The sequence below is a fragment of the Cydia pomonella genome, chromosome 13, assembly GCF_033807575.1.
Source record: "Cydia pomonella isolate Wapato2018A chromosome 13, ilCydPomo1, whole genome shotgun sequence".
NCBI classification, from domain to species: domain Eukaryota; kingdom Metazoa; phylum Arthropoda; class Insecta; order Lepidoptera; family Tortricidae; genus Cydia; species Cydia pomonella.
This window is the reverse complement of record NC_084715.1, coordinates 21,092,559-21,110,741: the sequence shown is the minus strand read 5'-3', so window position 1 is coordinate 21,110,741 and position 18,183 is coordinate 21,092,559. Positions and strand designations below refer to the sequence as shown.

At 43.8% G+C, this 18,183-nt stretch overlaps 3 protein-coding genes across 7 annotated transcripts in view; all 3 read right to left on the bottom strand.

Moving 5' to 3' along the window:
- LOC133524585 (histone deacetylase 4) overlaps positions 1-18,183 on the bottom strand; it is a 169,545-nt gene that overhangs the window by 121,835 nt on the left and 29,527 nt on the right. The gene's annotated exons all lie outside the window — the stretch shown is intronic.
- LOC133524510 (uncharacterized) lies at positions 8,136-10,610 on the bottom strand. Its single transcript, XM_061860585.1, has 3 exons — positions 9,961-10,610; positions 9,623-9,851; positions 8,136-8,973 (listed from the first exon to the last, which is right to left on the bottom strand). Exons 1-3 carry the CDS (start codon positions 10,531-10,533, stop codon positions 8,588-8,590), a joined length of 1,188 nt encoding a protein of 395 aa, XP_061716569.1. The 5' UTR covers positions 10,534-10,610; the 3' UTR covers positions 8,136-8,587.
- LOC133524509 (uncharacterized) lies at positions 10,658-15,586 on the bottom strand. Its single transcript, XM_061860584.1, has one exon. The coding sequence runs from the start codon at positions 15,460-15,462 to the stop codon at positions 10,915-10,917; it is 4,548 nt and encodes a 1,515-aa protein (XP_061716568.1). The 5' UTR covers positions 15,463-15,586; the 3' UTR covers positions 10,658-10,914.

Genomic DNA, 18,183 nt, shown 5'->3' with positions numbered 1-18,183 from the left:
AGTCAAGTAAGAAAAATATATGTTCATATTAATTATATTTCAAAGACCGTGGTCGTACTCGATACACGATTGAACGAAATCGGCTCGATAGAAAATAATTGCAAAGATTGGTCTTAAAATCACAATTAAACGGTTTTATGTCTTTATTGTTTTGACTTATGGGTGTGCAATTAAAATCACAATTTCAAAACATTTATATCTAAACCTTGGTCGAGTTAAATATTACACTAATAATCCACTTTTTTTTATTTAAATATTTTTCTTATTATTCCCTTGCCCAGGCCCAGTAACATGCGACAGTGCTATCTCATTTACTCCGATACAAATAGACACAGACAGTGTGCGCGCTTTAGGTATTGACAGCCTCTTACGACTTTGTTGGATAGATTGACTTATACCCTATATTCATGCCAAACTTCAGCTTTATAGCACTAACGACCATGAAGCAAAGCCTCGGAAAGATATGGCGAAACTATAAGGGTTCCTAACTATTTTTGAGATATCCCAATTGATAACTAAACTGGAAACTGGAATTCAAGACCAAAAAATCTACGACAGATATGTCACTGTCAAATTTGTCAATGTCACTTCTGTCACTGTCAAATAAACTTTTCAGGTTTCGCAAACCTTTTTTAATATGATTCTTTGTATACTGACTACATACGATTCAATAGAATTTCAACCTTACTTACTCAAATTTAAGGTTTAAATGTGATCGCATTTTCGGGAAATGAGACTCTGCTTTAAATGGATCACCAAAACGCAACAATTTGGAATATATTCGATTTTTTTGGGAAAACCTTACAGTTACTTACGGCCTGGAAAAGGGTTAAATAAGTATTTTGTAAAAAAAAATTACAAACTTATTTTCAAGTCTCAACTAACATTGAGACAATTTTATTCTAAGGAACATAAACAGGATAAGGTTGCGTTGTTCTACCACAGTGCAGTGCTGAATATTTATTGTATTCTGTTTTTAGTATTTCTTGTTATGGCTGCAACAGAATACATCATCTGTGAAAATTTCAACTGCCATGGTTTATGAGATACAGCCTAAAGACAGACAGATGGACAACTGAGTCTTGCCCTAAGCCAAAGCCCTGTTACATTTTACTTTTTTCAGCATGCTAACTAGCATCCTAATTATGTGTCCAGCTTTGGCCTTGTATTCTATAAGATTTTCTCGTATTTACTGTGGCAACACCAGCTCACAGTTGGAATTTGAATATTGCTCTGTCATAGACACGTCAGAGTCAGTGTGTCATCAACCTACCACTAGTTAACATCGTATTTCGTCGTTCTCGCTAATTTTCGCAACTTATTGAAAGCACTACTGCCAATCACGTCTCTAGCATTTAGACTCAGTGTTGTGTGGACGAAGGACACCAGGCACATCCGCGAAGTGGAAAATCCGAGGTCTAAGTTGGACGACTCAAGGTAACGGTTCTGAGCTTACTTATAGCTGGCGACAAGGACAGCCAGAATCACCACCAGCGGTCTTCAACGGCGACCAACGATTCAGCCCCACAACTCCCGGACTGAAAGGTAACTTCGCCCTACACTATTTCACATTTTAGTTCTAATTTAATATTCTAATCTTAATATCTCACAACTTTCTTGCTCAACCGGCCCCTAAATTTCATTCCCTATCGCCCCCCTTTTTCGAATTACAGTCCACTCTCTCGCTATTGAACATTTTGGTCCTTCGAGCCGGATAATTTGAAAAGTGACCTTTGGTTTTTCGTTTCTCGTTGTTTGTTGCTTATTCAAATTTGTTTGGTCATATCATTTGTTTAATTCAAAATTTAGGGTACACTTATAAAAAAGTCGAGGGTAAGCAAGAAAGTTGGTGGCCGTGTAGTAGTGCTTTTAGTAAATCATTCGTTCACTCGTGGTTAATATTGCTGGCAACATTCTCATAGTTGTCAAGGGTTAACGTCAACTGTCAATGTCACTAGTGTCAGTCAGTAGTACTTCGTTGTTATTGAATTAATTTTGCAATTAAGTTTGAGTTTTTCGCCGTTTTAGTGTTTTTAATTGCACTTAAAACAATATGAGTGTACATGGTGATAGTGACACGGATCCCGCGACAGTAGACATGTTCCATGTCGCGCGAGGTTACGCCATTTTTCGGTTAGAAAATATTGAGGGTTCCGACTTGAAAGGGTATGATGAATCAGACATTAAGGATATAGAAAAGGACTTTCACAAAGCACAACTACGGATTTTACGTCCACTGAAACCTGAAAAACGTGTGGAGGAGTATGAAGTCACCAAGGAATTTGAAAGTAAGCTAAAATCCGTAAAATGTAGGTTGAGACAAATGGCTAGAAGTGAAATAAGTGATAAGCCTGAAGTGAAATCTTTAACGCTTGAGAATAATTTAGCTAAGCTTCCAAAAATATCGATTACGCCTTTTGATGGGAAACTGGAAAGTTGGGTGTCTTTTAAGGAGCTTTTTGATTCCCTTATACATAGTCGGAGCAATATTAGTAATGTGGAGAAATTGCACTACCTTCTATCAAGCGTTCAGGGTTCCGCACATGATTTAATAAAAAGTTTTCCGTTGTCAGGTGACAATTACAGCAGTGCATATGAAACACTGTCCAACTATTATGATAGGAAGAGGCAAATTGCTGTCATGTACTATGAAAAACTGCTAAATTGTGAGCCAGTCAAAACCAAAATAGATTTGGAAAGGGTTTTTAGAACTTTTAATGAGAATTTAACTATTTTGCCAAAATTTAACCTCCCCGACAAGAATTTTATGTTATATTATTTGCTTTGGGCAAAGTTAGATGTCGCTACCCGAGAAGCATTTGAGTTACAACTCGCGTCCAATACTGAAGTTCCAAAGTTTGAGGAATTAAAAAACTTTATTGAAAAGCGGAGCAGGGCTTTGGAAAACTCCAGTGTTAGTGTTAGGCCTCAAGTTCAGAATGTTAAACCGTTAACCAAAAACAAAACGGCCCTTGTCGTTTCGACTACATCAACACCAAGTTGTGTTTTTTGTTCGGGTCAACATAGTCTCGATAAATGTAAGAAGTTTATAAATCTCAATAATGATGGCCGGTTTAATTTTGTTAAGGAGAAGGGTTTGTGTATTTTATGTTTCTCAAATGCACATAGGGTGAAAACTTGTCGAGCTTCTCGCTGTAGTGTGTGTAATCGCTCGCACCACAACTTATTGCATTTCACAAAGAGTGTGGAAGCTCCCACGGGCACAGAGATTGCCACTGCACCGTCTAGCAATGGCATGAGTAGTAGTAGTAATAACACAGTTTTAGCTGCTATGGCGGGAGATAATACAATCTTCTTCGCTACTGCCCAGGTGTTAATTCGGGACAGTTCTGGTGTCTTCCGCCCAGTGCGGGCGCTCCTGGATGGTGCTAGTGCATGCAATTTCATGTCAAAATCCTGTGCAGTAATGCTAGGGTTTGAAACTTCTGGACAACACACTGTGTTTGGCATTGGCAATTCGCCATATCAAACATTTGGCGCACTATCATGTGAGGTCAAGCCAATGGGAAATGAACCCTCTTCACTGAGTACTAAACTCGAAGCTTTCGTTTTGTCGCCGGTATGTACCGACCAACCTCCTCAACCTGTCGATTCGTCGGGGTGGTCGCACATCAGGAATTTATCGCTGGCTGATCCTGGTTTCGCCCGTCCGGCGCCGGTGGACCTGTTACTTAACGCACAGGTCTTCGTTTCGTCGTTGTTGCCCGGCATACGGCGCGGGAAGCCTGGACAGCCTACTCTGTTGAAAACCATCTATGGATGGGTCGTCATGGGTGAGTGTGACGGGAGTCAGCTCACAACAAGCGCTCTCGTATCGTATCGTAACAATAAAAATCATTGTTTTTTCGTGTCGAGTCCTTCGCAGATTTTGTCGCTTGATGATTCTATAAAAAAAATTTGGGAATTAGAAAACGTTAGTTCTCCGACTAAACCTTTCGTATCTGAGGAGGACCAACGCTGCGAGGACTATTTTCTTGAAAAATACTATCGCAATGAAGAAGGCAGGTTCGTAGTTCCACTACCATTTGTCGATCCCGCGAACAAACCTACCTTCCTCAATTCGCGTGAAATTGCTCTCAAGCGGTTCACGTCGTTGGAACGCAAGTTGAACTCCAACCCCGAGTTCAAAAGGGCGTATGTGGAATTTATGGATGACTATGAGGCTCGTGGTCACTTGGAAGAAGTGGAACCTCCTTCCACAAGTGAAGGCCACTTTTATTACATACCTCACCATGGAATTCTGCGCGATTCCGTCACCACTCCTCTTCGCGTGGTTTTCGACGCAAGCGCTAAGGACGCCAACGAGGTGTCCTTGAACGCTACTCTTCTCGCTGGGCCCAAGCTTCAGACTAACATCTTCGATCTACTCACACGTTTTCGCTGGCATGCCGTCGTCTTCACAGGTGACGTGAAACAGATGTACAGGCAGATCCTGGTCTCTGATGAAGACGCTGAATTTCAGCGCATTTTGTGGCGCCCTTCTGCTGTCGGTCCTGTGCGCGACTACCGTCTTAAAACGGTAACCTACGGGGTTTCTGCTGCGCCATTCCAAGCTCTTCGTACAATGGCTCAACTTGCCAGTGATTCTGCAGCCGCATACCCAAGTGGTTCAACTGTTCTCGCTCGTGACATCTACGTCGACGACGTCGTCACCGGAGCGGATTCTGTCGAGCAGGCGCGTTTACTTCAGGTGGACCTTACGAAAATATTGTCGTCGGGGGGTTTCCACCTCAGGAAGTGGACCTCCAATAGTAGTGAGTTCTTGGAGAGTCTTCCGTCTTCTGATCTGTACTCGGAAGACTTTAAACATTTCGAAGAAATGACTGATATTTCTCTAAAGATATTGGGCTTGCTATGGCAACCTCAATCATATTCTTTCCGGTTTCGTGTCGCCGCTGCTCCTAACGGTCGGTGCACCAAGCGCACCATTCTGTCGGAGATAGCTAGAATCTTCGATCCATTAGGTTTCCTCTCGCCTGTAACATTTCTCGCCAAGTATCTGATGCAATTGCTTTGGGTTTCGGGCGTTTCCTGGGATGGAGATGTCCCGGAAAGCATCAGGCTGGAATGGCAGGAATTCAAAACTCAACTCTCGTCGCTGAGTGCTGTAGCTGTGCCACGCCGTTTAGTCGGGAAATTCGACGTGCTACATCTCCACGGATTTTGTGACGCGTCAGAACGTGGCTTCTGTGCCGTAATCTACTGCCGTACAGTAACTGAGGAGGGTGACGTCGACGTACAGCTCGTGTGTGCTAAGTCCAAGGTCGCGCCATTGCGTAAATTGTCGGTGCCGCGTCTCGAATTGCTCGCAGCGGTTCTGCTGTCTGACTTGATGGCTTCGGTCGTGGAGGCTTTGAAGCCTTTCCACTCGGTAGACAGAATCTTTGCATGGTCGGACTCAAGTGTGACGTTGACCTGGATTAAGTCGTGTCCGTCCAGGTGGAAAACGTTCGTGGCCAACCGTGTGAGTCATATCCAAGACGTTATTCCTCCCGATTCTTGGCATCATGTCAGAACCACTGACAATCCAGCCGACTGCGGATCGCGTGGTTTGCTTCCCCAAGATTTAGTTAACCAAACTGATTGGCTCAGGCACCCCACTGAGAGCTGGCCTAAGTCAGTGCTGATGCCAGATAGGGACGTTCTCCATGATGAGCAAAAGATTACAGTCCTCGTAGTGTCCAATGACAATGCATTAATCGACAACCTACTGGAGAAGTTTTCGTCGTTAAGAACACTTCAACGTGTTTTAGCGTATTGTTGCCGCTTCGCGAACAACACGAAGAACCGAAAAACGTCCGGGAAGTTGTTACACGGTCCTTTAACATCTTTCGAAATAAGGCAGGCACTCATGGTTCTTGTACGTTTCGTGCAGCAGCGCAGCTTCGCTCAGGAAATCGAAATCATTTTGAACAATCATTCGAACTCTCTCCCAAAAGCGTTCAGAAAACTGTCCCCATTCATGGATGACGCGGGTCTCTTGAGGGTGGGCGGTCGCCTGTCGCGAGCTTCTCTCGACTTCGACGTGAAGCATCCTTTGCTTCTACCTCGCGACAATCGGCTGACCTTCCTTCTTATTGATGATTATCATAAGCGGTTCATGCATCCAGGCATCCAAACACTTCATAACTTGCTAGCGCAACATTTCTGGATTATGTGTCCGAAACGGGCTATTTATGCAGTCGTATCGAAGTGCATGAAGTGCTTTCGGGTTCGGCCACCGGGTGCTCCTGCGCCATTCATGGGCGACTTACCATCGTATCGAATATCCCAGCTGAAGGCTTTCTCGAGCGCAGCGGTTGACTTTGGTGGGCCTTTCGACATCGCTCTCGGTCGCGGACGTGGTAACAAGACGTACAAAGGTTATATTTGCGTCTTTGTCTGTACCGCAACAAAGGCCATTCATACCGAGCTCGTCACCGAGTTGTCCTCGGATGCTTTTCTCGCCGCACTTCGGCGTTTCGTCGCTCGTCGTGGTCGGTGCAGCCGGTTAGTGTCTGACCAAGGTAAAAATTTTGTCGGTGCGAACAACATCCTGCAACGCTTAGTGAAGGATGCTGCCGCACACCATACAATCAACTTCGAGTTCAACCCGCCGGGTAGCCCACATTTTTCAGGACTCGCTGAAGCTGGAATTAAAGCTGTTAAAACACACTTGTCGCGTGTCGTCGGGAACCAAAGGTTGACATACGAGGAATTCTCGACGATCTTAGCCCAAGTCGAGGCTTTACTCAACTCCAGGCCACTCACTCCTCTCAGCACCGACCCCAACGACCTGTCGGCCTTGACACCGGGTCATTTCCTCACCACGGAACCCCTATCGGTCGTACCTGAGGAAGACTTCTCAGACGTTCGGGTTAGCCCTCTCCAACGCTGGAAGTTGCTTCAGAAGATGCACCAGGACTTCTGGAACAAATGGTCGAAGGAGTATATGCATACTCTCCAGCAGCGGATGAAGTGGCACGACAGACACCCTAACGTCCAAGTTGGCACACTTGTGCTCGTTGTGAACGAGCAGACGAGCCCAATGAAGTGGCCCCTGGGTCGCATTATCGACACACACCCCGGATCTGACGGGATCTGTCGTGTGGTTACTGTGCGCACTGCCACAGGGTTGTACAAACGGCCTGTGGTCAAGCTGTGTCCACTACCTGCGTAGTCGCTTTAATGCGCTACATTTGTGTTGTCCATTCTTCGTTTAGCTTTAATATTATCGCACTTGTTTCACTTTTATTGTTCTTTTCGCTTAGTCAAAATACAAATGCATTTTGGTGGGCGGAATGTCCAGCTTTGGCCTTGTATTCTATAAGATTTTCTCGTATTTACTGTGGCAACACCAGCTCACAGTTGGAATTTGAATATTGCTCTGTCATAGACACGTCAGAGTCAGTGTGTCATCAACCTACCACTAGTTAACATCGTATTTCGTCGTTCTCGCTAATTTTCGCAACTTATTGAAAGCACTACTGCCAATCACGTCTCTAGCATTTAGACTCAGTGTTGTGTGGACGAAGGACACCAGGCACATCCGCGAAGTGGAAAATCCGAGGTCTAAGTTGGACGACTCAAGGTAACGGTTCTGAGCTTACTTCTAGCTGGCGACAAGGACAGCCAGAATCACCACCAGCTGTCTTCAACGGCGACCAACGATTCAGCCCCACAACTCCCGGACTGAAAGGTAACTTCGCCCTACACTATTTCACATTTTAGTTCTAATTTAATATTCTAATCTTAATATCTCACAACTTTCTTGCTCAACCGGCCCCTAAATTTCATTCCCTATCGCCCCCCTTTTTCGAATTACAGTCCACTCTCTCGCTATTGAACATTATGATTCTAACTTTTCTCCATAATAAATAAACTTCCTAAGTGCGGTTACATTTGACTAAATTCAGTTTCCAACTCATTTAGGAAGCTAGTTAGGACAAATGTAACAGAGCCTTTAGTAATAGATTTTACCTATTGGGTACGGAACCCTAAAAACACCGCTCTAATTAGTCTAGCACTTACATACATACTTTACAATACGCGACAAATGCTAGCAAGTGCAAGACATACAAGGCCTCATATTAAATCACAGGAAAGGAATTTGAAAAGGTTAAGTAAATGAAATATTTTTTCAACAATTTTTCTTTATTCCAACATTTCCAACTCCTCATCTCCATCACTAATGTCCGAATTACTATCAATGTCTGAATCTGATTCCGTTACATGAATAACAAATTTATCCACAACTCCAGTAATTAATCCGTCCAGTTTGCACATCTCATCTTCTACTTTTACGACATGGTCTATACAAGACTGCCACCTTTGTGGTGTCACTTCCCGGAGGCCTTCATTAAACAACTCTCTGACCTCTGCCATTTTAAAAGTCTTATTATTTCTGGCTACATGCCCCTTCACCTGAGCCCATACCAGCTCTATGGGATTCAGTTCGCAATGGTAAGGGGGCAATCTTAATATTGTTATATTGTGTGCAGCTGCCAATTCCTCCACTGCATATTTTACATGAGCAGGCTTTACCTTGGCAACAATTCCCATCAATTTTTCTTTCGTCAATTTCTCTTCATGAACAATGTTTTTTTTTCTTCAGCCAATCTATAATTTCAGCATTCTTCCATTTATTGATAGGCCCTGATTCTATTTTCCGGGAGTGATAAGGGGCATTGTCTATGACTAACACTGCATTTGTTTTTAATTTGGGCAGTATACCCCTAAGCCATTCTTCAAAATGTTCAGAGTTCATTTCTTGGTGAAAATCTTCTGTATTTTTTTTTGACTCAAACAGTAGGAGTCCTCCTTCCAAGAAGCCGTCCTCACTGCCAATATGACTTATTATTAGTCTTCTACCCTTTCCGCTTGGTGCCCGTAGCCCTGTTGAAGGACCCTCCATGAATGCTTGTCGCGATGACTGGATCTGAGTATCTTGCCAAACCTTTGATTGCGTATGCCCTGAAATGACAACAATTAAGACTTTTAAAACATTATAATAAAAATTAATAATTAAGACACAGCAAGTAGATTTTTTTCAAATAACATCTATTTAAGTATGAGACTGCTATATTTTTACGCATTATCTGCTGTATCTTGTCAAAAACCCTAATTACCTACTACTTTCTGTGAACATACATATGTATTTATTCGTAGTAGTATATACTATGTAAATTTTTTTTTGTTCTTTTCACTAAACAACATTTTTCAACTAATTTACAAAGAAAAATATCCACAATTCTAAAACTAATGTAATGAAAATATTTGAACTTAGTAGGCAGCATTGCAACCACCAGTCAGGTCATTAAAAATACAAAAACCAGCCAAGTGCCAGTCGGACTCGAGCATGAAGGGTTCCGTAACATTATAAAAACAAGCAAAAAAATCACATTTGTTGTATGGGACCCCATTAAATATTTATGTTTTTCTGATTTTAGTATTTCTAGTTAAAGCGGCAACAGAAATACTTCATTTGAGAAAATTTCGACTGTCTAACTCCCACAGTTTATGAGACAGCCTGGTGACCGATGGACAGACAGCGGAGTATTGGTAATAGGGTCCGTTTTACCCTTTAGGTATGGAACCCTAAAAAATAAATATAATAACTCACCTTCGTTAACCCAGGTCTCATCTTGATAATATATGGGTCTTCCTTCCAGCCGATACTGCTTTATCTTCTGCAAGTATCGTTTTCTCCAATTTCTTATGTCATCCCGATCAATTAAGCAGCTGCGACATTTACGACTTGCATACTTGTAATTTAAATGTTTGAGAATCAAACGCAAGCTGGTTGCTGACAGGTTTGGCAAGTCAGGACTGTCATTGATAACTTGAAGAATCTGAAAACAATATATCAAATTATTAACTATTATGATTTACTTCTATACAACAGAACCAAACAAATTACTGTTATGAGCTATAGAATCTCATATGTATTGATGACCTCACCTTTTGAATTGTTGGTGCCTCATTGCGATGGAAAAATTGATGAACGATACGTCGTATGGCAGCGAAGTCGAACTCATCCATCTTGTCCAAAACTGTAATTTTTGGGCCTGTTTTCTTGGGAGAAGTAAACTGTTTCTTCTGTTTATATTCCCTCACAACTCTTCTCACTGTCGTTTCAGATACTCCCAATATCTCCGCAACTTTGTTTGCACAATCCGCCAATGTCCGGTATTGGTCTTTAGGCCAATTATTGTACACATATTTGTAACAGTTCATAACCATTGTTTTTTCATTAACAGTCATAGCGGTTTTACAGCGTTTCTTTCTCGGAGAAAGAATTTCCTTCTCACGAGAAGGTCCTGCCTGAGGTTCCATATTACGTGCGCACACGCAAAGCCCACGTAGAAGATACAAACTTAACAAGCTAACAAATAACAAAAACTCAACAGAAAACCAAAACTTAACAAAAAACAAAAACTCAACAAGGATGAAATCACCACGGAGCAAAAAGAACATTCGAACACTCGGATCAGACGTCAGATGTCGAATGAGACTGACAAACCATGGTGTCATGGCCGCTGCCGAATAAATATGACCACCATAACAACCATAAAGGGCGCTATACACTATAACTCTGCAATTTTGTTGATTAGCTATGTTAATGGTAGGCACTGGCGCGAGGAATGAAAAGCAGGAGTAAACTTGACAATGAAACTTTTATTTTAACTTTCGGACAGGGTCGAGTTAAACCGATCGCGTCTAGCAGCGGACTGCCGCCGGCGCATAGCAACGTAGTGCACATTACTTACATAACATGTCATACAATTTTGAACCTTAAGTATTAGTAACTAAGTATGTATTTAACATGGCAACTTTTCCTTAAAAATAAACTTAACTAGTTACATATGTACCTATAGTGAGCGCATCGCTAACACTCCCCACCCCAGTGCTGACTCAGCACTCTAAACTTACGGGAATAGGAGCGATGCGAGCCGCAGACCTCCGGTAAGTCCCGGTAGCCGTCCTCACCTCCACTAAACGGATCCGTCCGTCTGCGCCAGGAATTACCTGCGTGATCAATCCCTTCGGCCACATATTGCGGGGAGAGTTGGGATCTACCACCAGAACGAGGTCCCCTACTTTTAGCGGCTTCCGCTCCTCTAGCCACTTTGTCCTAGGCACGAGGGTGGGTAAGATTTCTCTTAGCCACCTCTGCCAGAACATGTCAGCGAGCCTCTGCGCCTTCCGCCATAGTTTCCTCAAGTTGAGATCAGAATCATCGAACTCTCCTACAAGAGGAAGTCGCGATGATGACCCTAAAAGGAAATGATTAGGAGTAAGAGACTCACCGTCAGCAGGATCGACAGACACGTGCACCAATGGACGACCGTTGACCATGTTCTCAACTTCTGCCATTAATGTGGTCAAAACTTCGTCCCTTGGTGCTCGTTCTTTTAAAACGACTTTGAGAGCCGTCTTTACTGAACGTATTAAACGTTCCCACGCCCCACCCCAATGGGGGCTGGCGGGGGGAATAAAAGTCCAATCCATGTTGTTATTAACCCCCTCAGCTTTTAGAACGTCCATATCTAGCGCCTCCATTGACCGACGCAACTCTGTGTCGGCGCCCCTCAGATTAGTACCGTTGTCCGAGTACAGATGGCGCGGCCAGCCGCGCCGCGCCGCCATGCGTCGCAACGCCATGATAAGCGAGTCGGTTGTAAGGGAGGCAACCAGCTCGATATGAATCGCCCGCACTGTGAGGCATGTGAATAGAACACCATATCTTTTCTCTCTGCGGCGACCCACCGCGACCTCCATTGGCCCAAAAAGGTCCAACCCACAGTGAAAAAAAGGTCGGTGATGGTGTTCTATTCTGGCCTCTGGTAAATCGCCCATGCGCGGTACCTGAGGTTTGCTCTTCATTATCCTGCACAACATGCACCTTGACGTCACGAGTTTTACAGTAGGTCGAAGTCTAAGTACCCAATACCTTTGCTTTATTTCGTTTACCACCATCTCCTGACTTCCGTGGGCCGCTTTCACATGGTAATGCCGGACGATTAAGCGTGCTACCTGATGACGGCCGTCCAGGATCACGGGTCTCTTGACGTCCAGAGGCACATCTGATGCGGCGTCAATGCGCCCGCCCACGCGAAGTAGTTCATGTTCGTCTAAAATGGGTGATAATTTTAATAACTTACTTGCGCGATGTAAAGCCCCGTGCGCCTTAATTCTGGCTAAGTCTTCCCCAAAAGACTCGTTTTGCGCGTGTTTTAGTAAAAGTATCTCAGCGCGTTCCATCATTGCGCAATCGATCTCGACCGCCTGACCTTTGCACCTAGCGATGAACTTTAGCACTGCCGCCGTGGCACGGGTGAGACGAAGCCACGAAGAGAAGCGCTGTGGGTCCGGCACTGGCATGCATGCAGGTTCGTCACGCACTTGGACGACTGCTACGCATTCCCCTGTCTCCTCCTCGTTACAGGTCGGTATTATATCCTTTGGCCATAGACTTTCGTCAGCGTATAAAAAAGAAGGACCTTTAAACCACTCGCTCTGTAGGGCTAGATCAAACGAGTCCCGCGTCGCTAAATCGGCAACATTTAGTTTCGTAGGAATGTACCGCCACTCGTCAACGCGGGTAAGGTCGTCAATCTCCCCCAAGCGATTTGCTTCAAAGGCCTCATACGTACGATTTTTGTTGAGAATCCAATGTAATACAGTTGAGGAGTCACACCAGAAGTAACGCCTCGTTGACGTCAGTTTGTGCTCCTTTCCAATTGCATTGGCTAGTCTTGCAGACAACAATGCAGCTTGCAGCTCAGCCTTCGGTATAGTCAGCTGTTTTATCGGCATAACTCTGCTTTTGCTGGCAATAAATGCAACATAAATAGTGCCGTTATCCTCCCAGCGCCAATAGCCCACAGCTGACATCGCCTGAGAAGATGCATCGCTAAAAAAATGCATTTGTAAATTATTATAATATGAGTACTTACTACTCGATGCGGTCGTAGCAGATGTAGATGCCGCTACGCCCTCGTAGCATTTCGTAGCACTGTGCGTAGGTGCGTGGGTCGCAGGGGGAGAGGTAGGTGCCGTTGCGACGATATCCACACAATCTTGCATTTCGCTCGCACGCGCTGTAGCCGATTGGCTGTCCCTTACCGCATTGCGCGCGGCTGTGCAGTACCACCTAGGTATACAGATATCTTTAATTACCTTCAAAAGGTCGACCCATTTTCGCCACTTGTGATTAATTTGGTCTGGAATGTAATCCTCCCAATCCACCTGTAAGCGCCAAGCCTCTTGAAGCATAATTCGGCCTTGAATCGTGAAGGGTGCTAAAAAACCTAGTACATCAAATATTGACATAATTACTCTTAACATTACACGTTTCGTAGGCCTATTCTCACCTTCAAGTACGTCGCTCGGTATACGTTTTAATGACAGATCGAAGCCCAATATGTCATCAGCAGGGTACCAAATGAGACCTAAGGTACGCTCGCTCTCATGTTGCTGGCCGACTTTGAACCTTACAGCAGCAGTGCCTAAGGTCTCCTTTGGCACGCTGTTTAAAACTGCGACGCTGTTGCTCGTCCAATTTCTTATTTCAAAGCCGCCCGCCCTGTGGATATAACTGACATTTTTTACCATTTCGATCGCTGTCGCCTCGTCGGGCAGGCTGTCGATGTAGTCGTCCATGTAGTGCGAGTTGACGATGGCATCGACGGCGGCGGGAAATGACGATTCAAATCGCTGGGCGTTTTTATTTTTTACAAATTGCGCGACAAATGGAGCACAATTTGCGCCGAAAATAAGTGACGTCATCGCGTACGTCTTCATGTTTTCTGTGGGGTTGTTTCTCCACAGAAACCTCAGCGCGTCCTGGTCATCTTGATGGATCTTGACTCTCAAGAACATGTCTCTAATGTCACCTGTTACTGCAATTGGATGTTTCCGAAAGCGCAGCATTATACCTAAAAGTGATGACAATAGGTCAGGTCCTGTGAGCAAATAATCGTTCAGGGAGCTACCACTTACCTGACTTGCAGCATCAAAGACCAGACGAAGTTTTTGCTTATTGGGGTTGTCTACGCCGAAATGAGGTAAGTAATAAGTCTTCGGCGTGACCTCGGTGTTAATTAGTTCCATAGCGTAATCATTTTCTAACAAATGATTGACCCTTTCACGGTACCTTTCGGCGAAACCTGGATTCTTACCCATTTTGCGCTCAATACCCTTCATCCTGGTAAGCGCGTTTGGGCGGGAGTCGGGCATGGGGCGGTGTTCGTCCTTCCACGGAAGGCCGACGTACCAACGCCCATCGATGAGCTCGGCGGAGCGCTCCAGCTGCGCGACGGCGCGGGCGTCGTCGGCCTTTTGCCGCACGTGCGTCGTCACGCCCATGGAATCTAGCAAAAATGAGCGCCTAACATCTTCGTGGATTTCCCTTAGGAGGCACTCATCTGATGTGGTATCGTGATCTGCTCCGCTATCTGCAATAAAAAGGTTAGTATGCACAGCGACAGATGGCGGGCCCCTGGACGGACGGACAGTCCGCGGCACGCACACTTTCCCATGGACACTCCAGCCGAGGCGGGTGAGTGTAGCTGATGGCTCATTATATTTGCCCTCCCGTATTTGAATAGGTATTACAACATGTAAGTTATCTTGACCTAATAATAATTCAGGTTCTGAATCAGTGGTACAAAATTTATGTTTTATATCAGCTAGGTGAGAGTAATTAACTAATTTTAAAACAGACAATGTTTGTATTGGCAAACTCAATTCTTCAACACAACGCAATTTAACATTATAAACCTTATTGTCCATACCTTTAAGGTCGACATTCACTTTTGTCGATTTGTACTCAAGTTCGTTATCTTTAAACGCACCGTGAACTCGCAATGTCTGTGAATTACCACGTAGTCCGACGCGTCGCGCGAGATTAGCACTTATTAACGAGACGGAAGATCCATCGTCCAATAGCGCGGTGCTATTTACCATACCGTTAGGTCCCTGTACACGCACTGGTACTACTTTTAACAACACTCTGCTGTCGGTCGCTTTTATATGAGTTAAAGTTTCCGTCACTGGCTTGAACGCGGGATCGCGCGGCGCGGCTTCTTTTATCGCGGTACTATTATTCGGTACACTTGCACTCGGCAGCGGTGCGGGCGCCGCCGTGACGTCACGCGCACTGTTGTTTACCGGATAATGTAGTAGGCGATGATGTGGAGCTCCGCAGCCGTCCTTGTCGCACGCAGGGGCCTTGCAAGTATCGCGTTCATGCTTGGAGATAATGCATTTGTAGCATAAACCATGTTTTTTTACATGTTGCCATCGTATTTTTCGCAACGCCTTCTTAAATGGTTTGCATTCCGTTATCTTATGCACAGCTGTTCGGCAAAATAAACATTTTAAATCGCCTTCTTCAGTTTGTAGTAAAACAGTTTGTGTACGGGAAGATGAATGTTCGCTAGATTTGTTTTTATACATATCGCTGCGCGTAGTTGTTAAAAAACTTGCAGTTGTAGAAATCTTTAATGCTTCGTCATTAAGAAAATCCGATAGAATGACTAACCTCGATTTCTGGGCATCTTGGAGAAGTTTAAAACTGTAGTCCGACCATTTGGTGATAAGCACAGTGGGCAGCTTGGATAGGATGATGGAGACGATATTCATGCCATGTAGGTACTCCTCGCGTCCTACTGCTCGCACAGCTTCTACGAAATTTTGAACCTTCACTGCGAACATAACTATATCCTTATGATATTCGAGTTGCAAAGGCTGTAGCTTCTTGATGTCTTGCAGAACACGAGAAATGATGCTGTCGGGGTTTCCAAAACGTAGCTCCAAGGTCGACATTACCCGGTCGGGCGACGTGGCGCTGATAAATAATGCAGTGACAGCATCACGTGCGGCTCCTTTAAGACATTTACGAAGCCTCCATAAATTTTCTTTATCTGTAAATCTACAGACCTCAGTAGACTCCTGGTACGCCTGTTTGAACTGAAGCCATTCTAATTGGTCACCTGAAAATTCAGGTAGGTCCTTAGGCGTGCTAATGCGGCTGAGTAAACTGGCGTTAGGCACTTGATTGCTAGCGGTCGATAGGTCTTTAAGTGCGCCGGCTAATAATTGCACTGTTTGGTTGAGCGCACTGACGGTACCTTCGGGCGCAGGCGGCGCTGCCGGCATAAAGCCATCGGCGGCGGCGCGCGGCGCTAAGCTAGACGCTGGCCTCGGCTGAGCTTGCTCGGTGAATGCAGAGGGTATCACAGGTGCAGGCATCTGTGCTGGAACTAAAATGTGCAGCGCGTCCGTTGTGACTCCATTGTCGGGGGCTTGCTGCTCCTCAGGTAGTTCCGTGTGGTTGCTTTGGTGCTCAACCCACGCATTGATATCTTTGCGAAGAGGTGCATTGCCATCGGATTGTGAACTGTATTCCTCTAGGTCCTCTTCGTCACTATTCAGAGCTGCAAGTTGCGCGTCTAAGGTTTTATTAATTAGATCCATTTGAATCGCAGCCTTTTCCTTTGCGGCGTCCAAAATTAATTGCTTTCGCCTGGCTTCTTTAGAGGCTGACGATCTTCGTGAGCCCTTGCTGCTCGGGACGGCACCCACATGTGACGCGGCAGGCTTTATGTCGGGAATTGGCTTAAATTGCTGCATTGGTTCCGACTTTATGCTGCTTGTCGCATTTAATTTGTATTGTAGAAACTTCTTGACCATCGGATCCAAAGGATTCTCGATTTTTTCGGGCGTAGTTTCATTGCACGGCGGTATAACCTCACTTTTTCTTTGTTCTTGCTCGCGCGCCATGTGTTCCGCGTGCTCCCGACGTACCTTCGCACTACGCGTTTCCATTTTTGAAGGCGTTCGGTGTATCGGCATTATCCGGTTCGAAGACCACTTTGTTAATGGTAGGCACTGGCGCGAGGAATGAAAAGCAGGAGTAAACTTGACAATGAAACTTTTATTTTAACTTTCGGACAGGGTCGAGTTAAACCGATCGCGTCTAGCAGCGGACTGCCGCCGGCGCATAGCAACGTAGTGCACATTACTTACATAACATGTCATACAATTTTGAACCTTAAGTATTAGTAACTAAGTATGTATTTAACATGGCAACTTTTCCTTAAAAATAAACTTAACTAGTTACATATGTACCTATAGTGAGCGCATCGCTAACAAGCTAAATGTATGTAAAAAATTAAATCAAATATTAGTTCGATTTTGTCTTAATTGTAAATTATTGCACCAAATGTTACGAATACCTGAAGAAATACAAACACAATACCAGTTTTTCAACCAAAAGTTACGAAATGTTTAAGTTTTTATTCAGGCGTCTAATATTTATGTAAAAGTAAGTAAACAAAATTACTTCTTTATATTATAGGATCGAAATTACTAATAAAAAATATATTTTATCGTGTGTTTAAAAAAAAAGGAATGTACTATTGTACACACATTTTATTTCAGTGGCAACATTGTCGTAGTTTTCTTGGTCTTGAATTCCAGTTTTTAGTTTAATGCAATGAAGTAAGCGTTCGGTCGGATTAGTTTATCGATATTACGTAAGATATATCTAAAAGTAAAGAAGATACATTTTTAAGTATTTAATTTAGAATTTGTACGTGTTATCAAGTCAAAATTAAAAAAATATATATATGTAAGCGTATGTTCAGGCTATTTACGAAAAAAGGGATGAAAGATTATATTAAGAATCGAACATTTTTTGGGGGAATCGAAACTTTGCAAAAAAGCATGTTATTAGATGAGGTATTAGTAAAGTAATTTCAACGTTTTCGAATGGGGTTGAAATCTTGTAGCTAATAAAGTTTCCGACGAACTCCTCGAAGTCAAAATACCAAATTACAAGCTTAATTAGAAGGTGCCTTGAGCCATTTTAAAATCTACTGTTTATAACCATTTCTCATAAATCCGTAATTACTTTCCAATTCAACTGAAGCTTCAACTTCATTTCTATTAGTTTCCAGTAAACAAGAGGACACTAACGATGTCAATAATACCGGTTACATCCCGACCATTCCCTGATCGTACGATATTGAAATATAAACTCTATGGTGAACACAATAAGGTGGCATATACAATGGTAGGAGAACGTTACAACTCATCCTAGCTTAACGAAGTTTCGAAATATAAACCGTATGATATTCATGATAAGGTTGCATATGCAATGATAGTTACTAAAGT

Bases quoted from the DNA above. Each gene is read 5' to 3' on its own strand.
- LOC133524510 (XM_061860585.1), bottom strand. From the start codon at position 10,533: ATGACACCATGGTTTGTCAGTCTCATTCGACATCTGACGTCTGATCCG. The intron at 9,852-9,960 runs GTGAGGTCATCA...TATTGTTTTCAG, and splicing joins AGGCACCAACAATTCAAAAG to ATTCTTCAAGTTATCAATGA. The intron at 8,974-9,622 runs GTGAGTTATTAT...TTGTCATTTCAG, and splicing joins TGAGACCTGGGTTAACGAAG to GGCATACGCAATCAAAGGTT.
- LOC133524509 (XM_061860584.1), bottom strand. From the start codon at position 15,462: ATGTATAAAAACAAATCTAGCGAACATTCATCTTCCCGTACACAAACT.